Source organism: Eumetopias jubatus, unplaced genomic scaffold (genome assembly GCF_037043125.1).
Source record: "Eumetopias jubatus isolate StellerSeaLion01/CBP00866 unplaced genomic scaffold, mEumJub1_p1.0 scaffold_13, whole genome shotgun sequence".
Lineage (NCBI taxonomy): Eukaryota > Metazoa > Chordata > Mammalia > Carnivora > Otariidae > Eumetopias > Eumetopias jubatus.
In genome coordinates, this window is record NW_028274819.1 from 11,049,800 (window position 1) to 11,071,099 (window position 21,300).

A 21,300-nucleotide genomic window follows, 5' to 3' on the forward strand; every position below is an offset into this window, starting at 1 on the left:
TTTAAATAAATATTTTTCATTAGAATCTCACTCCCCTGCCTCCTGCCCTCACATATGTACCCATAGGCCTTTCTCCTTCCAGCTTATGGCAGAAATGAAAATCTGATAGTTTATCTCTTTGCATATGCTAAATGTTTTCTATGCCAAAAGAAGCAAAGGATGCCGAGATTTGGAGTTGGGCATCTTGACTCAAATCCTGGTTCTAAATCTTACTCCCTTTTGTGGTCTCAGAAAAATCAACCACTTTGAGCTTCAGTTTTCATGTCTGTGGACACAGACTAGATGTACCTACCTCAGAGGGCTGTCATGACAGCTGGGATGACAGAAGGAAGATCCCTAATACTTAGCAGGTATTCAGTCAGCGGAAGGAAATACAACGTAAGGCAGCCGTCTCCCTGTGAGGCCTGGGAATCTCCCGGAGTTCTTGAGGCTCTCTCAGGAGGTCTGTGATCTCAAGACAGCTCTCATAATAATACCAAGACTTTAGTTTCCCTTTCCACAAGTTTACGTCTATCATCTCCACAGGCTACAGAACATGAGATATCACATCAGACTGAATGCAAAAGCAGTTACCAGAATCCAATTGCCTTCCGTTAAGCTCGAGAGAAGCTCTGCATTGGAATCACCTAGAGATCTTTAAAAACTATTGATGCCAGGCTCTCACCACATTCTGATTTAATTGCTGTTGGGTGGTGTCTGGTGCATTTGGGGGCGGGGGGGCAGCGTGGGTTATTGAAGTTCCTCTGGTGATTTGAATGTGCAGTAAAGTTAAATTGGCCTTTGTTTTTCAATGGGTATAAAGTTTTTGTTATGCAAAATGAGTAAGTTCTAGAGATCTACTGTACAACAGAGTACTTAGTTACTAATACAGATTGTACACTAAAATATGTTAAGAAGATCTCATGTTATGTGTTCTCATCAAAAAACAAAGAAACAAAACAAGGGCACAAGAAAATTTTGGAGCTGATGGATATGCTTAGTACCTCTTAGACTTTTTGTGAGGTTAAATGAGTAATACACAAAAAACACTTAGCATGGTTCCTGGAACGTTATAGTGGCTTTCAACCAACATATGTCCTCCTTGTTACTATTCTAGTTGTCATGAGTGGCTCACATTGATGATCTTGCTGTATCAATGCAAAATCTGTGGGCCAAGCCATTCTTCCAACCAACTCATTTTTCCACACAACCATGGAGCCACGAGGTTGAGTCTCTTAGAGAAATCAGCAGGAGATGTCATAGACCTGGTCACTTCACATCGTGGGCTTTGGTTCATTTCTCTGTTTGTACAGTGGCAATGCTACATTGCTGTCCTTCGGTTCAGTGCATGCATGACTAACAGAGGAGGTGGCACCAAGATGACGATGTGATTTGGGGAGAGGAAGAGATGGCATTGCAAAGAGGCAGGATGTGTTTTATCAGCCAAAAGTGTTCCCAGACCCCACTCTCTTAAGTCACTCCCCTTTGCTTCCAACAGTTGCCAGTCTTAAGATTCTATGTTCCTTCTGGCTTTTTCTCACAAACATAATTCACTTCTTGGTGATATTATAACACCTCTTTATTCCCATGGTGATATTCAGCACCATTAGTCACAACATTAAAAGGGTCTCCTCATAACTGAGAAGGACAGAGAGATGAATAATTCAATAATGCTGAAGGCCATCAACATAATCAAAATTCCCTGTAACAGAAGAAGAAGAAGAAAAAAGAATCACGGTATTAGCACAATAATGGTTTTTCTAATGACAGTGAGGTAGCAATGCCCATTTAAGAAAATCTCTCCCACATGTCTCAACTGTATCGGATGCTTAGGAAGTAAATAGTGGAGGATCACGAGAGCATACAGCTGTTTCAGCACAGGACAGCACATTATTTTCTTAGAGAAAGTCATACAAAACAATCCGCTTTCTATATCATATGCAGAAATGTTCCATTTCATAAATATATACAATACAAAGAAATAATGTGAAAAAGTGGTCTGTTGAAGGAGAAAGAAAGGTTAAGAAATAGGAAAAAAAATAGAAGCAGAAATAGAAAAGGAAAGAAAAAGAGGGTAAAAACCCTAAAGGCACGGACAAAAGAGGAACGTGTAGAAAAACACACACAGAAAGAAGCATAGGCGAATAGGACCATCTTCTGTTCTTTTTATCACTGCTAGAGACCAATTTCAAAATTCTTTGCTTTGGCAACAGAGAGCATGAACAGGATACACACCTTGTTAGGAACCCAGAGGCTGGACATACAAGTGTTCTGCCAGTGAAAGTTTGTGAAGGTCATATATATGGTTAACATTCTGTTCTGCAACTGTATCTTTCTACATGTTTTGAGTATAGGTTAAAATATTGTTTATTTTAGAGTCACATGGTTTTTAATGGCCACATAATAATATCTCCTGGTATAGTTGCCATAATTCATTTATTCTTTAGTGACAGGAAATAATTGATTTACTCTTCCTCTTCTTCTGTTGTGTTTGGTCATTCTTTTTTTTTTTTTTTAAAGATTTTATTTATTTATTTGACAGAGAGAGAGATAGTGAGAGCAGGAACACAAGCAGGGGGAGTGGGTGAGGGAGAAGCAGGCTTCCCGTGGAGCAGGAAGCCCGATGCGGGGCTCGATCCCAGGACCCTGGGACCATGACCTGAGCTGAAGGCAGATGCTTAAGGACTGAGCCACCCAGGCGCCCCACGTTTGTTCATTCTTAACGCTCTGAATAATGCTGCAATAAGCATTCTTGTACACATGCCCTTATATGTAGGTGTTTAATTGCTATGGAGATAGCTACCTGGATATCTTTCATATAAATAAATGCCTCCTTCCTTTCCGAAATGGTAGTAACATTTCAGATTTCTGCCACCAATACACAGGAACATCCTTGTCACCATTTCCCTACCTGTGATAATTTTTATAATTTTAATTTTTGCCAATCTAATAAATGTATCCTAGTCCAGTATTAATTTAATTGGCATTTCCCTGACTTCTGGTGAATTCAAACATCACTCCGAGTGGCCACCACATTTGCATTTTGTAAATTCCTTCCTCATAATCTGGTCCAGTTTTTAAATTATGTTTTTGACTTTTTGTTAGTTATATTCATTCTTTGTTTGTAAAAGCATTGAAACTGCTGTTATCTGCTTTAAAAATATTTTCCACTTCTTTTACCATATCAGATTTTATATGTAAATATATATGTATTTTACCCTGTTTTGATTTCCATATCAACATGTATCACCGCAGTAAGTTCGCTTGTGTCCCTTCCCAGTCACTCCCCCTACCCCAGCCAGAGGCAACCACTGTTCTGATTACTAACACCATTTAATAACTTTGCTTGTTCATTTTTGTATCTGAATTTGTTTGTTCAGTATAATGGACAGATTCATCCATGCTGTTGCATGTATCAGTAGTGTGTTTTCTTTCTTGTTGCTAAGTAGTATTCTGTTCTTTGAATAACCAGTTTCTCTAGCCACTCTGTTCTTGATAGACATTTGAATTGTTTCTAGTTTTTAACTGTTATGAATAGATTTTCTGTGAACATTCTTGTATATATTGCTAAGACATAAAATAGGCCTTGTTGATTTTGATAAAAACTACCAAAGAGTTTTCCAATGTGGCTGAGCCATTTTACATTCCCACCAAAAATGTATAAGAATTCCATGTGCTTTACATTCCTGCCAAGATTTTCTTTTGCCAGTCCTTTTCATTAAAGTCATTCTGCTGTGCATACAAACATTGTGATTTTGAATTTGCATTCCTCTGGTAACTAATAATGTTGAGCACGTTTTTACATGCTTACTGGCTGTTGGCAAATCTTTTACTGTGAAGTGCTTGTTCAAGTCCTACTCATTTTTTTTGGTCTTTTTATTATTAATATTCACATGTGCTTAATATATTCTGGACATGGGTCTTTAGTCAGATATATGCATTGAGGAGATTATCTCCCATTCTGTGCCTTGCTTTTTTTTTTTAACTTGAGATATAATTGACATATAACATTGTGTGTGTGCATTGTGTGCACAAAGCGTGCAGTGTGTTGATTTGAAGCATTTATATGTTGCAATATGATTACCACTGTGGCATTAGATAACACCTCTCTCATGTCACATAATTATCATTTCACTTTTTGTAATGGGAACAATTTAAGATCTAATCTCTTTGCAACATTGAAGTATATAATACAGTATTGCTAACAATACGCACAATGCTGTACATTAGATCTCCAGAACTTTTTCATCTTCTAATTGGAAGTTTGTACTCTTTGGCAAACATCAGTCCAAATTCTCCACCCCACAGCCCCTGGTAACCACTGTTCCACTCTGTTTTTATGAATGTGGCTTTTTTAAGATTCCACATGTAAGTGATATTATACAGTATTTGTTTTTCTCCATCTAGTCAGATGGAGATCTCATTTAGCATAGTATCTTTAAAGTCCTTTCACGTTTTTGCAAATGGTAGGATTTCCTTCTTTCTTGGCAATGAATAATATTCCATTGTAAATGTACCACATATACATCCATTGGTGGATGCTTAGCTTGTTTCCATGTTTTGGCTTTTGTAAATGATGCTGCAATGAATATGAAGATGTTCATATCTTTTTGAGTTAGTGTTTTCTTTCTCATAAATACTCAGAAGTGGAATTGCTGGATTATATAGTAGTTTTAATTTTTGAGGAGGCTCCATGTTGTTTTCCATAGTGGTTGCACAAGTGCACTTGCATTCCCACCACTAGTGCACAAGGGTTCCATTTCCTCCACAACCTCACCAACACTTGTTATTTCTTGTCTTTTTGATAATAACCTTCTAACAGATGTGAGGTGATATTTCACTGTGGTTGTGATTTGCATTTTCCTGATGGCTCATGATACTGAGCATCTTTTCATGTACCTGTTAGCCATTTGTTATGTCTTCTTTCGAAAAATGTCTCTTCAGATCCTCTGTCCATTTTTTAATTTTTTTTTTGCTATTGAGTTGTACAAATTCTTTATATATTTTGCTTATTAGATATGTGATTTGTAAATTTTTTTCCTATTCCATAGGCTGCATTTTCATTTTATTGGTGGTTTCTTTTGTTGCGCAGAAGCTTTTTAGTTTGATGTAGCCCCACTTGTTTATTTTGCTTTTGTTGCTTTTGCTTTGGGTGTCAAATCCGAAAAATCATTGCCAGGATGGATATCAAGTAGTGTACTACCTGTGTTTTCTTCTAGGAGTTTTATGGTTTTAGGTCTTACATTCAAGTCCTTAATCTATTTTGAATTGATTTTTGTGTATGGTGTAAGATAGTAGTCTACTTTCATTTCTTTGTGTGTGGCTGTTTAATTTTCCTAATACCATTTATTGAAGAGACTGTCCTTTCCCTGTCATATATTCTTGGCTCCTTTGTTGTAAATTAATTGACCATATATGCATGGGCTTATTTCTGGGCTCTCTATTCATTCCACTGATCTGAGTCTATTGTATACTTATACCCTGCTGTTTTGATAACTATATCTTTGTAGTATAGTTTGAAATCAGGAAATGTGATGGCTTCAGCTTTGTTTTTCTTTCTTTCTCAAGATTGCTGTTGCTATTTGGGGTCTTTTGTGGTTCCATAAAATTTTAGGACTATTTTCTATTTCTAAGAAAAATGCCATTGGCGTTTTGATGGGGATTGCATTAAATCTGTATATTGCTTTGGGTAGTATGGACATTTTAACAATATTAATCCTTCCAATCCATGAACAGGGGATATCTTCCCATTTATTTGTGTCTTCAATTTCTTTCATCGTTGTCTTAAAGTTTTCAGTGTACAGATCTTTCACCTCCTTGATTAAATTTATTCCTAAGTACATTATCTTTTTTGATGCAATTGCAAATGTGATTGTTTTCTTAATTTCTTTCTCATAGCTCTTTATTAGTGTGTAGAAATGCAACTGAAACTGATTTTTGTATATTGATTTTTGTATCCTGCAATCTTATTGAATTTATTTTATTCTAATAGTTTTTTGGTGGAGTCTTTAGGGTTTTCTAGGTATATGTCCTCTGCAAACAGATATTTTTACTTCTGCCTTTCTGATTTGGATGCTTTTCCTTTGTTCTCTTCTCTTCCCTTCCCTTCCTCTTCCCTTTCATTCTTTTTTTCTTTCTTTCTTCCCCCAGTTGCTCTGGCCAGGACTTCTTGTACTATGTTGAATAGAAATTACGAGACTAGGCATCTTTGTCTTGTTCCTGATTTTAGAGGAAAAGTTTTGGCTTTTCACTGTTTAGTATCATGTTAGCTATGGGCTTGTCATATAAGGCCTTTATTATGTTGAGGTATGCTCCTTTATCTCAGTGTGTTGAGAATTTAAATTTTTTCATGTTGACTTTTGTTAGATTCTTTTTCTGCATCAATTGAGATGGTCATATGATTTTCATCCTTCATTGTGTTAATGTGGTATATCACATTAATGATTTGTGTATGTTGAACCATCCTTGCATCCCTGGAATAAATACCACTTGATAATAGTGTAGGAGACTTTTAATATACTATTGAATTCAGTTTGCTAACAATGTATTGAGGATTTTTGCATATATGTTCATCAGGGATATTGGCTTGAAATTTTCTTTTCTTGTAGCATAGTTGTCTGGTTTTGGTGTGGGTAATCCTGGGCTTATAAAATGAATTTGGATCCTTCTTTTCTATTTTTTTGAAGAGCTTAAGGATTGGTGTTAATTCTTCTTTAAATTTCTAGCAGAATTCACCAGTGAAGCCATCTGGTCTGGACTTTCCTCTTTGGGGAGGTTTTTGATTACTGATTCAGTATTCTTACTAGTAATTACTGTGTTCAGGACTAATTTGCCAATACCAATTGTTTTCAGGTTTGTTAGTCTGATATCTTTACTTCAACTTTACTTTTAAAGAACATTTTCACTGAACACTGAATTCTGGATTAGCAGTATTTTATTTCGGCAGTTTAAAATGTCATTCCAATGTTTTTTGGCCTCTGTCAGGCCTCCAAATGAAAAGTCAGTTGGAAGTTTACCTTTGTTCCTTTGAATGTAATGTATTCACCTCTGCCCCCACCCCCAGCTTCTTTTTAGGTTTTGCTCTTTATACATTTTTTTCCCTCAGAAATTTAAGTATCATGTGCTTTATGTAGTTTTCCTTGTATTTTCCTGTTTGTGGTTCATGTCTTATCTTTGATTCCTTTACAAAATCATCAGCCATTCTCTCTGTGAGCATTGTTCTGTGCTGCATTTTCATTTTCTCTCTTGTGGTTCTTCAGTTGTATATGGGGCACCTTTTTTTTCTGTTCTGCTCCATATGTCCCTTATGTTTGTTCTTTCTAATATTTTATATCATTTTCTTCTCTTTGGGCATTAGTCTTCATATTTTACACTGATTCTCTTCCTGTGCACTTCTGAAGTGTCTAATATGCTGTTCGCCCCATCTACTGAGTGCTTAGTTGAAGTTCTATAAATTCCAATGACTTCTTTCTAATGGGTTTCAGTGTCCCATAATATTCTCCAACTCATTCTCTTCTCTCTTGGATAGAACAGCCATGTTTATTGTCAAGTTTATATCTGATGACCTTACCATCTGGGTTACCACTGAGGTGGTTTCAATCATTGATTATTTTTTTTAAAGATTTATTTATCTTAGTGAGAGAGAGAGAGTGGGGGAAGGGGCTGAGAGAGAGGGAGAGAGAGAATCCTAAAGCAGACTCCCCACTGAGCACAGAGCCTGACCTGGGCCTCGATCCCAGGATCCTGAGATCATGACCTGAGCCAAAATCAAGAGGCAGACATTTAAACAACTGAGCCACCCAGATGCCTTGATTATTTTGTTTTTATTTTTTAGATGTTCAGTCCTATCTTCTGGTATGACTAATTTGTTTTGTTTTGTTTTACACTTAATAACAAATGTAGTATGCAAGAAATGGTAGAAATTCTAAATTATGTTATCTTCCTCTAGGGATGAATTAATTTTCTTCCATCAGACAGATTAGGAGAAGGTTACCATGACCAAATAATTCAAGGACGAATTTCAGTTTTGTGAGGCTGGTCTGTTTCCTTTGTCCTTAATTCTAGGGTGTAGTCTTTCTTCAGAAGTGAAATTTTGGGGTGTTTACCAGACCCCACTACTCCATGGTAGACTCTGAACAATGTGTTTGTGTCTGCCGTACTGCATGACTGCCGAAATCTCTTCTTGGCCTTTTAGCCTCTTAGCTTCTTATCAACTTGGCTTCTGAGCTTTGCATCCTACACATCTTAGGTGTCAGCAAATAACTTGTGGAGAAAAGTGATGGAGAATTTTGGGTTTAGTTCATTCAATGTGTACAACTCTCAGAGGATCCTTGCACTTTAAATCCTGGCTGCCATGGTTTCTTTTGTGTATATTCAAACATTTGGAAGTTTTTTGTTATTTTAATAAGCTTTTAATAAAAGTGGTTTTCACTAGAGAGATGCTCTGATATAAATTACTCTGTCATAACCAGAAAAAAAGGATTTGTATACTTTACTAGTATTTTCAGTAAGCCAATCATTGGCTATTTTGATCCTGTCTAATGTGTGCGTGATTTTTGTTTTGTTTTGTTTTTACTAATTTCTTCTCTTGTCATTGTATATTAATTCCTTTGTTCTTCTTTCTTTGGACTAATTTTCTCTCCTTTAATCCCTGAGATTAATATTTGGGCCATTATTTTTCAAAGTTTCATATTTTATAGTATCTACATTTCCAAGCTATGAATTGCCTTAAAAGTATTGCTTTACCTTCGCCCTCAAGTTTTTGAGCTTTCATTTCAGAACATCTTTGGATTCATATTATGATTTCTTTCCTGATCCAATAATTCCTTTGAAACCTACTGCTTAATATCCAACCACAGGTTAAAATTATTTTTATCATTGCTTATTGTTTTATTGCATAGGTCATACACTAGGACTTCAATCTTTGGTATTAATCTGGAATTGTCATATTTACCAATATATAGTCATCTTTTGTTGGTATGTGTTACAAAATTGTGTATTCTTTGTTGTTGGATATAATAGACTAAATATATCTATTAGTTCTAGTTTTTTACTTTTGATGGTACCATTAAGTGTTAAAACACATCAAAGTCTAAAAGTTCTTCAAACCTTCATGCTCTTCTCAGAGAAAACTCAGGTCCTTAACAAACACAACTAACAAAAACACCATTTTCTCCCTTCTCTACTTATATGTTAATGCTGACTGGTATTTTAAATACTGTATTTTTAATCTCAATATATATTATTACTGCATTACACAAGCAGTATTCACTTGTATTTGTCCACATGTTTATCACATTCTTTGTTCTTCATTCCTTTTTGCATCTCATTGTGCTATCGTTTTCTTTCTATTTGGAGTTCATTCTTTATTCCTTTAATTCTGGTCTGCAGGAGGCAAGCTCAATTTTTGTATCTCTAAAAATTCTTCATTTCACTTCATTCTTGTAAGATATTTTTCTTCTCCTTTTTCTGTTTCAAGTTTTTATTTAAATTCTAGTTAGTTAACATATAGTGTAATATTGGTTTCAGTGGTAGAATTCAGTGATTCATCACTTCCATACAACACCCAGTGCTCATCACAAGTGCCCTCCTTAATGCCCACCACACACCTAGCTCATCCTCTGCCCACCTCCTTCCAGCAACCCTCAGTTTTTTCTCTATAGTTAGGAGTCTCTTTCCTAGATTGACTCTCTCTTTATTTCCCCTGCTTTGTTCATCAGTTTTGTTTCTTAAATTCCACATATGAGTGAAATCATATAGTATTTGTCTTTCTTTGACTTATTTCACCTAGCATAGTACACTCTAGCTTCAGCCATGTCATTGCAAATGACAAGACTTCATTCTTTTTTATGTTTGAGTAATATTCCGTTGTGTATGTATATATGTATGTATGTATGTATGTATCTATATCACAGTAATGGGTGGTGAGTGATAGGCTATTGGTTGGCAGTTATTTTTTTCAGAATGCTGAAGATATTATATTGTTCAGTCTTTTGGCCTTTATTGTTGCTTTTGAGAAGTTAGGTATCAGTCCAGTTGCTTCTACTTTTTCTTTTTGGTAATTTTCATAGTTTTTAGTTTTTGTTTTAGTTAAGATTACTGAGAATTGATAATGAAAAGAAACCATGATTTAAAAAATAACTGTACTTTGACTCAGCAAATTGATGTATCAAAGCATGATACGCAAGACCAAATATCTAAGTTCAAGATTTTAACATAAGATGTCTCAGAGCTTTATGTTCAAAATATGGCCACAGAGAGATGTTTTAATGGTAATTCCATGTGAATTCATGTTTTCCAAAAATTAGACCATTGGCTGTCTCTAAAACTTGTCTAGTTTGCAAATCTAACCAGTTCCTTTCCAGACTACTGTTACTCTCCCCTAAAATTACCTTATGACTCCTCCAGCTGATGAAATCCTATAAATGCCCTTTTCTGTTTCCCCCTATTGTGTCTGAGACCCATGCTCTCCCTTGATTAGCAAATTTAATAAATTCAGCTTTTAACTGTCATTGATTTTCCTGGTGGTCTTTGAAGGTGCTAGACAGTCACAGAGGCCCCAGAGAGGTCTTGTCAGATCCCTCACTATTACAGTTCTGGTCTTTTGACTCACTTAATGGCTATCCACTGGCTGCCTGTGAGCAACCCTGTCCAGGGTTTGCACATCTATGTTGATGAGGCGATCTAGCACTTTTTATTGGGTAAGGTTTATTTTATTTGTCCTAGGAGTCAGGTTTCCCAGGACTCTTTCATTATCCCTTCATGCTTGTTCTTGTTTTCTTTTCCCTTTGTGGGGTGGGGGTGAAGAAATAGATGGTCTGCCAAAGCTTTGCCACTAACCATCCTGTCTGTCTATCTGCCTTTTATCTATATTTTTGTGTATCTATAAGAATAAATCCTAGGAAAAGAGTTATGTCTTGTTAGCCAGCCACCAGGACTAATAAGTAATATGTCTCTTTGACCAATATCCTTTCTAGGACCAATTATCTTAGACTACTCATTAAAATCTTTTAAGAACCTTCTGTAGTCTTGTCTATATGTAGGAAATTGGCTGTAGGAGAGACTCTTCTTCATATATTCCACCTGTCGGAGGCTGCTGATTTCTTGAGTCAGCAGGCAGGGGTGGATTTTTCAAGGCCTTCACTATCCCTATTTTCTTCTTACTTCCTGGTAATCATTGACTAAATTCTCAGAAATTAATTCTGTATTACATCTCAGTGAATGGTTTGACTTTCATTCTGATAACTCTGATTATATAATAAATTTGTCAGTTTTTCCCACTAACAGATGTGGACTGCTTTTCCTTGCCAGCCATCTAATTAATCATTCTTTGTGACCTTAGGCAGGTGACTGGTTATTTTGGAACTATCATCAGGGAAAGAGTACACTTGAAAAGATCTTACTAAAATCACCACCACCACCACCACCACTACCACACTTATTATAGACATTAAGGTATAGTCCTCTAGAAACTTTACAAAATCAAATGGTCTAAAAGATAGGACAGCTAATACACAGGTGGCCCAAGCTCCTCAGAGTTAGGAACTGGACTGCTTCCACTCAAGGTGACTGGAACAAAACTACCCTCCCTCAAAATGACTGATGCCATTGATGGTGGTGGGCTTATACTCTTGGCTATTTTATCTCCTCTATGCTAATTCAAGGTTCTAGATTATTGGTAGACAACTCTACTAACACAGCACTACCAAGACAGCCTTTTTGAAAATCAGTATTGTCATGTTCCTTCATTCACTCAGGCTGACAATAAGGGACAAACTCCTGAAACTGATCCAAGAAGGAATAGGAAATCTAAATAAACTGATAACAAGTAATTTAAGAAAACTTCCCACAATAAAAAAAAACCCAGACCTAGGAGACTTTACCAGTGAAGTCTTCCAGATGTTTATGGAAAACTCAACATAATTTTTCTCAAAATTTACCAGAAAGTATAAACGGAAGCAATATTTTCCAACTCATTCTACAATGCCAGTATTAACCAGACACAAAAACCAAAGACATCACAAGAAAAGATGAGTATAGGCCAAGATCCCTTATAAATAAAGACGCAAAAATCTTTAACAAAGTACCAGAAAATTGAATCCAACAACATTTAAAAAGAATTATACAGCATGACTGAGTGGGATTTATCCCAGGATAAATTTATTTTATTTAAGATAAAAAAGTGATGGGTATTAAGGAGGGCATGTATTGCATGGAGCACTGGGTGTTATACACAAACAATGAATCATGGAACACTACATCAAAAACTAATGATGTACTGTATGGTGATTAACAGAACATAATACAAAAAAAGATAAAAAAGTCAATCAGTGCAAAGCACCATAACAATAGAATAAAGGACAAAAACCACATGATCATCTCAGTTGATACAGAAAAAGCATTTCACTAAATTCAACACACATGGTAAATATGTTCAGCAAACTAGGAAGAGAAGAAACTTCTTCAGCTTGATCAAATCCATCTAAAAACCCTCAGCCAACATCATACTTAATGGTGAAAGACAAGATGTTTTCCTTCTAAGTACAGGAAAAAGATGAGGATAGATATCTACTCTTGCAACTGTGATATTTTACTTCTATGAAGACTCCCTTTTCCTTAGGTGACTGATGACTTTCCAGCTTTCTTGACAAATTTTGATGGGTCTTGTTGACTAATTTTTCTCTCCATGTAGATTTACATCTTTTCCATTCCCTTAATAATAGTGGTGTTTTGGAAAGAGCAGAAATAAATGCCTGTTTTCAATATATACCATGTTTTATCAGAAGTCCAGTCTGAATATTAAAGCCAAAACCAAAACCATAAAAGTATTCCACTTAAGATTCTAATACATATCTGGGACTGTGAATCACTACCATACTGCTATACCTGCATTTTTCTTCCTATATCACTGTACCTTTTATATTAGACTCATTGGTATATATGCTTTATCTTCTTTACTCATCTGTGAATTCCTCAAGTTGTGGGTTATAATGTGTTTATTTTCTATTCCACAATGCCTGGTGTAACCTATCAGATATTATGATTTCTATAAATGTTTGTAAATAAAAGAAAATACATGTGTCCACAACATTATTTGGATTTTGCTGATTAGATGCTAATAAATCTTTATGATTACACCCATTACTCCCCATAAAAATGCAGTATACTTACAGTGAATAGGGTAGCAACAGCCTGACACTGACTAATTGTTTCAGCATAGCCACAAAAGAATTGTTGATCTAGAATGAGACCAAATGTGAGGAGAATGATTCCAGCTATTGCTGCCAGGGCACTAAGAGAATTCATTATTTGGCTCAACTTCACCTGAAAGAGATGAAGACCATAACACTGAGTCTATAGACAAAAAGCAATGGTAGGGGAGACTGGAGGGAGAGTTTTAGTCACAGCTTTGCAATGCCACAAAGCAGCTGTGTGATCATATATGAGACACTTCATCCCTTTGGGCTTCAGGCACTCAGCCAGAGTATGAGGGAATCCAGTGAACTTTTAATAACCCTTCCATCCCCCACAGTCTGTACCTAATAAGTTAACTCCCATTTAGTTGGGGGGAGGGGTGCACACTGGACAAAAGAGGTACTTAGGCGTAGCCACATTGCCCTGCACTTTGATGCTCTGGTAAAAGTCATGACCTACTTGCATTTTTGTTTTATGGCTCTTTTTAACTAAACATTGTATTTCTTTGCAATTTTTATTCCTTTCTAAAACTTCAAACCTACAGGAGAAGTCCTGTGTTGGAAATAATTTATTGGCTTGTTAATTATATCTCACATTTTTGATTCTTTGAGAAAAGTAAAAATACTATAATTTATCTGTAAGTTAAACTTTTGCATTCATTAACACTATTATTTATTTTGAACTTCTGCTTATAAGGTTTATTTTATTTTATTTATTTATTTTTTAATTAGGTTGTCTTCACAGTGTGCCTATCATGTGAGTCAAACTAGTGCCTTTCAAAGTGTCTGGCATGACAGAGAGAATGAATGGATGAGTTACTGGAATGCTGAGACCCATTTTGCCATTTTGTTTAGGAACTTGGCTTTTATTCTATGCCTCAGTGTTTTCATATATAAAATAAGAAACTGGATGACCTAAAAAACTCTTCTGGCGTTAGTGTTTTATGATTCTATGGACAAAAGCCCAGTGACGTTGGTTGGTATCAGTACTTGACAGTTTGTGGAATTATAGTGGGTTAATGATTTTCCAAATTCACTTCCAAGGTTAAAATCATTATTTCAAAGTTACACATTTTTGGTGAAGGGGAAAATGTAACTCACCAGAGTTTCTGTGGTTTTTCTTTCCAATGCAACTAGGAAGGCTCCAGAATTAATGAACTATTAAAAAGAATAAATATTTTAGTGATGGGCTTGCTTAACTGATGTTAAAAAGTTCTCAGAGAATGGACTTCTATGTGCTTTGTTCACATGTCTTCCTTCCTAATTCACACGATCCTCAGAGCAGTGAGCAGGGTGAGATGCCTGATAAGATTATCCACAAATGAGGAGTGGACAAAATACTGAACTAGAAATTAGCTTTAGCCTTAACTATCTATTTGAACATGAGATTTTTTTTTTTTTTTTTTTTTTTTTTTAGCTTCACTGGGCTTTAGTTTTCTCATCTACCTTCCTTTTATAGCTATTGTGGACTGAGCTTTGATATCATGCCACACTGGTGTCAAATCAGTTCACAACCAATAAAATCAGATTCTGTCATTCTTATAAGAAACATCCGTCATACCCGTTTGCAGTCCAGCATGTTCTGCCAGCTAATATGCTGGGCATTCTGAAAAAAAATCCCAAGAATTTCCACGGAGGTGAGTCATATGTGGTATAGCGTCATCTGGTAGAAACTCCAAATCGGACTACAGCATATGCATTTTTAAGTTTCCAGTCCCACTGCCTTGTATTTCTTCAGCTTCATTTCTTCACCATCACTCTTACAGGATAGAAAGTGTTGTCCCATACCTTGAGCCTTTTGTTCATGGTTCTCCCTTGGCATGCAGCAGGATATCTCTAGCCCTTATGCCCAACCATTCCCCACTCTCTACCATTCCTTCCATCCTTCCTCTCTGTGTGCTCTCATCCTGATTAACCACCCACCCTTTAAAACACAGCCAAGCTGGAGTGTCTCTGGGTGTCTTCCCCTCCTTTTTATAGGTACCTTTCCTATAGAGGCAGTTCCTATGTCTGTCACCACTCCTCACACCATATGGTGATGATCTGACTCTCTACTTGAGAGACCTTGAGACCAAGAACTGCCTTTTTCCTGAATTCCCACACACCATCCATTCTCTGGCACTAAACTAGGTGCTAAAATAATGCTTATTGGATGTAATTAAGTAAATGCCTCTGTGTAGCTCAAAGGTACATCTAAGAAGCTTTCCCTGTTTCTTTACTTCTCTAAAGAGTAAACTGATCTTTCATCTCTCCTTACACAAGCACTGTGATATCATTTATCACATTACCTTGAAATGATCTCTTTACATGTTTTCTTTCTTGCTAAACTGAGAGCCCTTTGAAGGAAGGGCTCATGTATTATTATTTTTGTTTATTTTTTCCCCAGTTTTATTGAGATGTAATTAACATACAGTACTGTATAAGTTTAGGGCATATGCATAATGATTTGACTTATATATATTGTGAAATGATTATAATAATTTTACTTCACATCAATTATTTCATATAGATACAACCCCCCCCAAAAGAAAAGGAAAAAGAAAAAGAGGAGAAAAAGAATATTTTTCTTTGTGATGAGACTCTCTTAAAAAATTTCATGTATATCATACAACAGTGTTAACTGAAATCATCCTGTTATACGTTGTATCCCTAGTGCTTATTTATCTTATTACTGGAAGCTTGTACCTTTTGACCACCACCCTCCATCCCCTCTCTCCTCACTCTCTGCCCCTGGTAACCTTAAATCTGAGCTCTTTATCTATGAATTTTTTAAAGTTCTAAATATCAGTGAGATCATGCAGTATTTGTCTTTCCCTGTCTGACTTATTTCACTTAACATAATGCCCTTAAGGTCTAACCATGTTGTTGCAAGTGGCAGGATTTCCTTGTTTTTTTTATGGCTGTATGTATGTGTATATATATATACACACTTCTTTATCATCCGTTCATCTGTTGATGGACACTTAGGTTGTTTACATGTCTTGACTTTTGTGACTAATGCTGCTATGGACATGGAGTTGCAGATATATCTTTGACATAGGGTTTTCATTTCCTTTGGATATATTCCCAGAAGTGGAATTGCTAGATCATATGATCATTTTATTTTTAATTTTTTGAGGAAACTTCATACTGTCTTTCATAGTGAGGGTCCATGTATTATTAACCTTTCGAGCCTCATTGCCTTCCACTATGTATCTGGCTTATCACAGATAGCAACTCATTTTGAATGAATGAATGGACAAATGATATCAAGACCCAAGGACATATTCCCAAAGGAACTTTAGGCCCCAATGATGGGAACATCAGCAGTCTGATGAATTAATGGGGAAATAATTTCAATAAAGTTGATTTTTATTTTACCTTTACAAAGCATATCCTACAACTGAATGCAGCTCATTTTGTAATTAAGAATTCCCTAGTATCCCTGTTGTCATGGCTTCAAATTGAACTCAACTGACTATACTCACCAAAACGGAGCTCCAGAATGGATATCCTGAAACAAATATAAAGGGGAACCGTGGGTATGGATTTTCAAGTGTGAAAATGAAAACAACTCCAAAAGAAAAGTTCATCACTCCAAACAGGATCTGCATAGCCTATAAATAGAGGAAAAATTTATGGTAAGGAAAAAGCAAAATGGTAGGTTTCCTTTCCAAAAATATACACGATCTTCTTTTGGTTAAAAGGATTTGGTGATTACCTTCTTTTATAAAGAGGGGAAGGTTAGTAGAAACCCCTTATGATGCTCCCAGGTGTTTTCTTGATTCCTCTATCTGATATCTGGTAACAGGTAAAATGATCTAAATCAGTGCTCTGGAAAATGTAGCCCATGGATTGGCAACATTAGGATCACCTGAGAATTAGAGATGTGGACTCTCAGGCCCTATAACCTATATCCTATACTTACTGAATGGAATCTCCAGATTAGACCATGTCAGACTCTCCAAGCAGCGGGGAAATGCAAATCAAAACCACAAAGCGATAGGACCTCACATCTGTTAAAATGGCTAACATCAAAAAGACAAGAAGCAAATGCTGGTAAGAATGTGGTGCACTGTTGGTAGGGATGTATCATTATGGAAAACAGTATGGAGATTCCTCAAAAAATTAAAAATAAAACAAATAATGAAAAAAAGTAAAGCAGTGGTTTGACGATTGCTAGGGAAGATTGGTGAGAATGACGTAAAGAATGGAAGGTGTACCCTGTGTGTTTGTTCTCTGCCCTCTTACTCTCCACCTACCTTCTCTGAGTCCTTTCTTTCACTCCCATAGCAACTATGACCTTTAAGTAGGTGAATTGTGAAGGATATTCTTTTCCTCAAGTCCAAGTCCATTTGAGTAAGTTCAACTCAATAGCCACTATCCATTCATCTAAACTATTAAAATTGTTTTCTAACTGGCTTTTCTGCACCAGCTTCCTTTTTCTCTATTCCAGTGTTACGTCAGTGCTGAAGTAAGATTGCAAAACAGAACCAGTCTGGTTACTCTTCTCAATTTCTTTGAAATGAAGCTCCTAAATCTGGTGGTCATCAAATTCAGAGAAGTGTTTACAAAATACAGATTTCAACCCCCCCCAACTCCCTCAAAATTGATATTCAGTAGTTCTGGAACAAGGCCTGGGGACTTGGTATACACATTTTATAAAGCTCCTTAGGTGATTTGTTGATTTTACAGATTGGAAGCTACTTGTCAATATTGTAAAGTCTAAGTAGGGATGGCTCTAAGATTCTTGGCAATTAGGTCTCCAAATTACCTTCCTGGTTGTTTCCTTTTCTCCCCAAAATATTATTTTTCACATTTTAAAAAAATGTTGGTAAAATATCTATAACAAAATTTACGGTACATACTTACCATTTTATTTAAGTTAATAGGCTTTATTTTTATTTTTTATTTTTTTAAAGATTTTATTTAGTTATTTGACAGCGAGAGAGCACGAGCAGGGGGAGCTGCAGAGGGAGGGGGAGAAGCAGGCTCCCCACTAAGCAGGGAGCCCGATGCGGGGCTGGATCCCAGGACCCTTGGGATCATGACCTGAGCTGAAGGCGGAGGCTTAACCAACTGAGCCACTCAGGCATCACTAGGCTTTATTTTTTAAAAGCAGTTTTAGGTTCACAGCAAAACTGAGTGAAAAGTACAAAGTTCCCATCTATTTCCTGTTTCCCTCTCCCAATGCTTCCCCCACTATCAATATCCCATATCAATGTGGTATATTTGTTACAATTGAACCGACACTGACACATCATTGTCAGCCAGAATCCATAGTTTACATCAGGCTTCACTGTTGCTGTTGTACATTCTGTGGGTTTGGACAAATGTGTAATGACATGTATCCATGATTATAGTATTGTGCAGAATAGTTTTCCTGCTCTAAAAATCCTCTGTCCTCCACCTATTCATCCCTCCCTCTCTGCTCCATCCCCTGGCAACCACTGATCTTTTTGTCTCCATTTTTTGGCTTTTCCAGAATGTCACATAGTTGGAATCATATAGTTTGTTGTCTTTACGGGCTGGCTTCTTTCACTTAGAAATGCATATTTTAGTTTCCTCCATGTATCTTCATGGCTTGATGGCTTATTTATTTTGAGCACTGAATAACATTCCCTTGTATGAATGTACTGCAGTGTATTTATCCATCCTGATTTTTCTTCTTTCTTTTTTTTTTTTTGTTTGTCTTTTAATCCCCTTTAATCTTTCGAGTCTAATGCGCTTCCTCCCGGCTCTTTTGTCATTCCCAAACTATGCTACCAGGAGTTTTTTGTTCATGGTGCTTTCTCAATCTAGAATATTCTGCTTTCCTCCTCCCCTTTCATATCTAGTTATTAAAATTCCATCACTTCTTTAGTGTTCAGACTCAATGCCAAAATTGCCATAACGTTGTCCCATTGCTTTTAGATAGAAGTAACTGTTCCCTCTCTGGGTTCCCCTGCCTCTCACCCCCAACCATTTATGGCTCTTTTTAGATGCTACTGTGAAACGTGGTATTTAATATTGTTATTTTTTTCTTTCGAAATTATGTATTCTCTCCTCAATGAGAGAAGCTAGGTTGTATTTATTTCTGTAACCCCCATAGTGTCTAACATAGTTTTTTGCCCATAGTTCAATCCATATTTGTTAAAGTAATTTGAACTCTTTAGCAGAAGTTTCAGTACCATTATATTTGAATAGATGCTAAAGCAGTTTAAGACTAATGGCCCTTTTCTGCATGTCAGTGGGCCATCTTTCTCTACTTTTTTTTTTTTTTTCTGGGAAAAGTCAGTTTCTTTCTATTTTCCACTCTTGAAGGCTTGGGGTTGAGATGACAAATATTTTATAAGATATAGATACTATCACAGCCTTAAACATACTGAATCACATTTTCTGAAAGGAGATTGGTAAATAAAAAATAATTAATAGTCATGAAATGGATAAGTGGGTGGAGAGATGAACATTTACAGTCTTCAGGGGATTTTCTTCAAAAACCCCACATGTAAAAATACCGTATAATACTGTGAAACTGAATTCTGAGTCTTGACTGGGAAAATGTAAAACTGTAGAACTCAGTAACCCAGGATATAAAATCTGATCTATTGACTTCTACTTGATTTTCTTTCTTTTCTCTGAACTTGACTATGAAAAAAACTCCTAGGTAGTGAGTTTGGAGATTTTTACTTTAACTGCAATCTTCAAGAGCCTAGGGATTTTGGCTTATTCATTTTATATCTTCCTCTCCATAGAACCTTGTACATAATTGGTTTAGAAATGTGACATATACTTCCTGAACTGGATGGAAATAAAAGTTGGATTTAGCTCCTACCTTGAAACATTTGCCTCCAGACATTTCTTTCCCTCTTCTTCTCCCCACCCCCACCCCCATCTTAGTTCAGCTTCTATTGCAAAGTGGTAGAATCTGTGACACCCTGCTGGGGGTGGTTGTTTAAGCCCATGGTTCATAGACTGGGTGGCTTATAAAAAACAGAAATTTATTTCTCATGATCTGTAGGCTGAAAGTTTGAGATCAGGGTGCCAGCATGGTTGGGTTCTGGTGTAGACCCCTTCTGGGTTGCAGACCACCAACTTCTCTTTTGTAACTTCACATGGTGGAAAGAGAGCTAGCTACCTCTCTGACCTCTTCTTATCCCATTCATGAGGGCTTTACCATCATGAAGTAATTACCCCCAAAAAGCTCCACCTCCAAACACCATTACACTGGAATTATGGTTTCAACTATAAATTATGGGGAGCACAAACAGTCCATAACACACCCTCAGTAGAGTATACATTGGGGCAAATCTGACTTACCCCTAAGATTTTCATTTTTGTAGCAAGTAATTTTGGAAGAGGGCTGCTTGTATCATAGGTTGTGGCTGTAGGGTCTGCTGACTGCAAGTCAGGAACATTGATATCTGGGGGAAATACCAGAAACACAGGATTGTGTGCAGTGTTTGAATCCATGATGGTGCAGTTGATATTTTGAAATGAAAAAATGTTCTTGATGGTACTTAAGTCTAGACCATGTTCTTCTGTACCAAGGCTGTCTGGAACACTGGAATTGTTGTTCTTTGTCTTGGAATTATAGAACCATAGAGTCACAGAGTCATGGAATCTCAGGATTGGTCGAGATCTCAAGGTTAGTGAGTAAAATACCCAGGACTGGAGCTCAGAGGACCTGCCCAGTAGTCCTAGTTCAGTCAGGAACTCACTGTGACCTTGGGCAAGTCACATCCCCTCTCTTGGTTTCAGATTCCATATATGTACATTGATCAGACTGGGCTAGATGATCTGTGAAGACATTTTAGTTCCCAAAAAAATGAGTATTGCGAATACTTATTCTAGTTCTCTGTGTTCAGGAGGTAGGGGACAAAAGCTCTCAGGCCCTCAGAATTAATTAATAATCCACTTCTTGAAGTAGACATAGTGTCTATTTAGCCTGTCACTTTTGTTTTTGCCACCTGATTTTATTAACTTTAGCTGTGAACAAATCACCTCAAAACTTAGTGGCTTCATACAACCAGCATTTGATTTTGCTCAGAATTCTGTGGGTCATGTGGGTGGTTCTACCGGTCTGGTCAAGCTCAGCTCTTGTGTGCCAGGTTTTCTCTGCATCTGTGGTCATTTGGTGGAGTGGCCAAAGCTAGATGATTTAGCATGG

At 36.6% G+C, this 21,300-nt stretch overlaps 1 protein-coding gene across 1 annotated transcript; it reads right to left on the reverse strand.

Annotated features, from left to right (window-relative positions):
* Nucleotides 1–1,597: 1,597 nt before the first annotated feature.
* MS4A5 (membrane spanning 4-domains A5) lies at nt 1,598–20,603 on the reverse strand. The gene is made up of 5 exons (XM_028117996.2): nt 20,451–20,603; nt 16,640–16,768; nt 14,274–14,330; nt 13,150–13,302; nt 1,598–1,681 (listed from the first exon to the last, which is right to left on the reverse strand). The coding sequence occupies exons 1-5, from the start codon at nt 20,601–20,603 to the stop codon at nt 1,598–1,600; spliced, it is 576 nt and encodes a 191-aa protein (XP_027973797.1).
* Nucleotides 20,604–21,300: the final 697 nt, after the last annotated feature.

Coding starts and splice junctions, on each gene's coding strand:
- MS4A5 (XM_028117996.2), bottom strand. CDS start 20,603: ATGGATTCAAACACTGCACACAATCCTGTGTTTCTGGTATTTCCCCCA. Junction 13,303..14,273: donor GAAAAACCACAGAAACTCTG/GTGAGTTACATT, acceptor CATCTCTTTCAG/GTGAAGTTGAGCCAAATAAT. Junction 1,682..13,149: donor CTGTTGCTACCCTATTCACT/GTAAGTATACTG, acceptor CTTCTGTTACAG/GGAATTTTGATTATGTTGAT.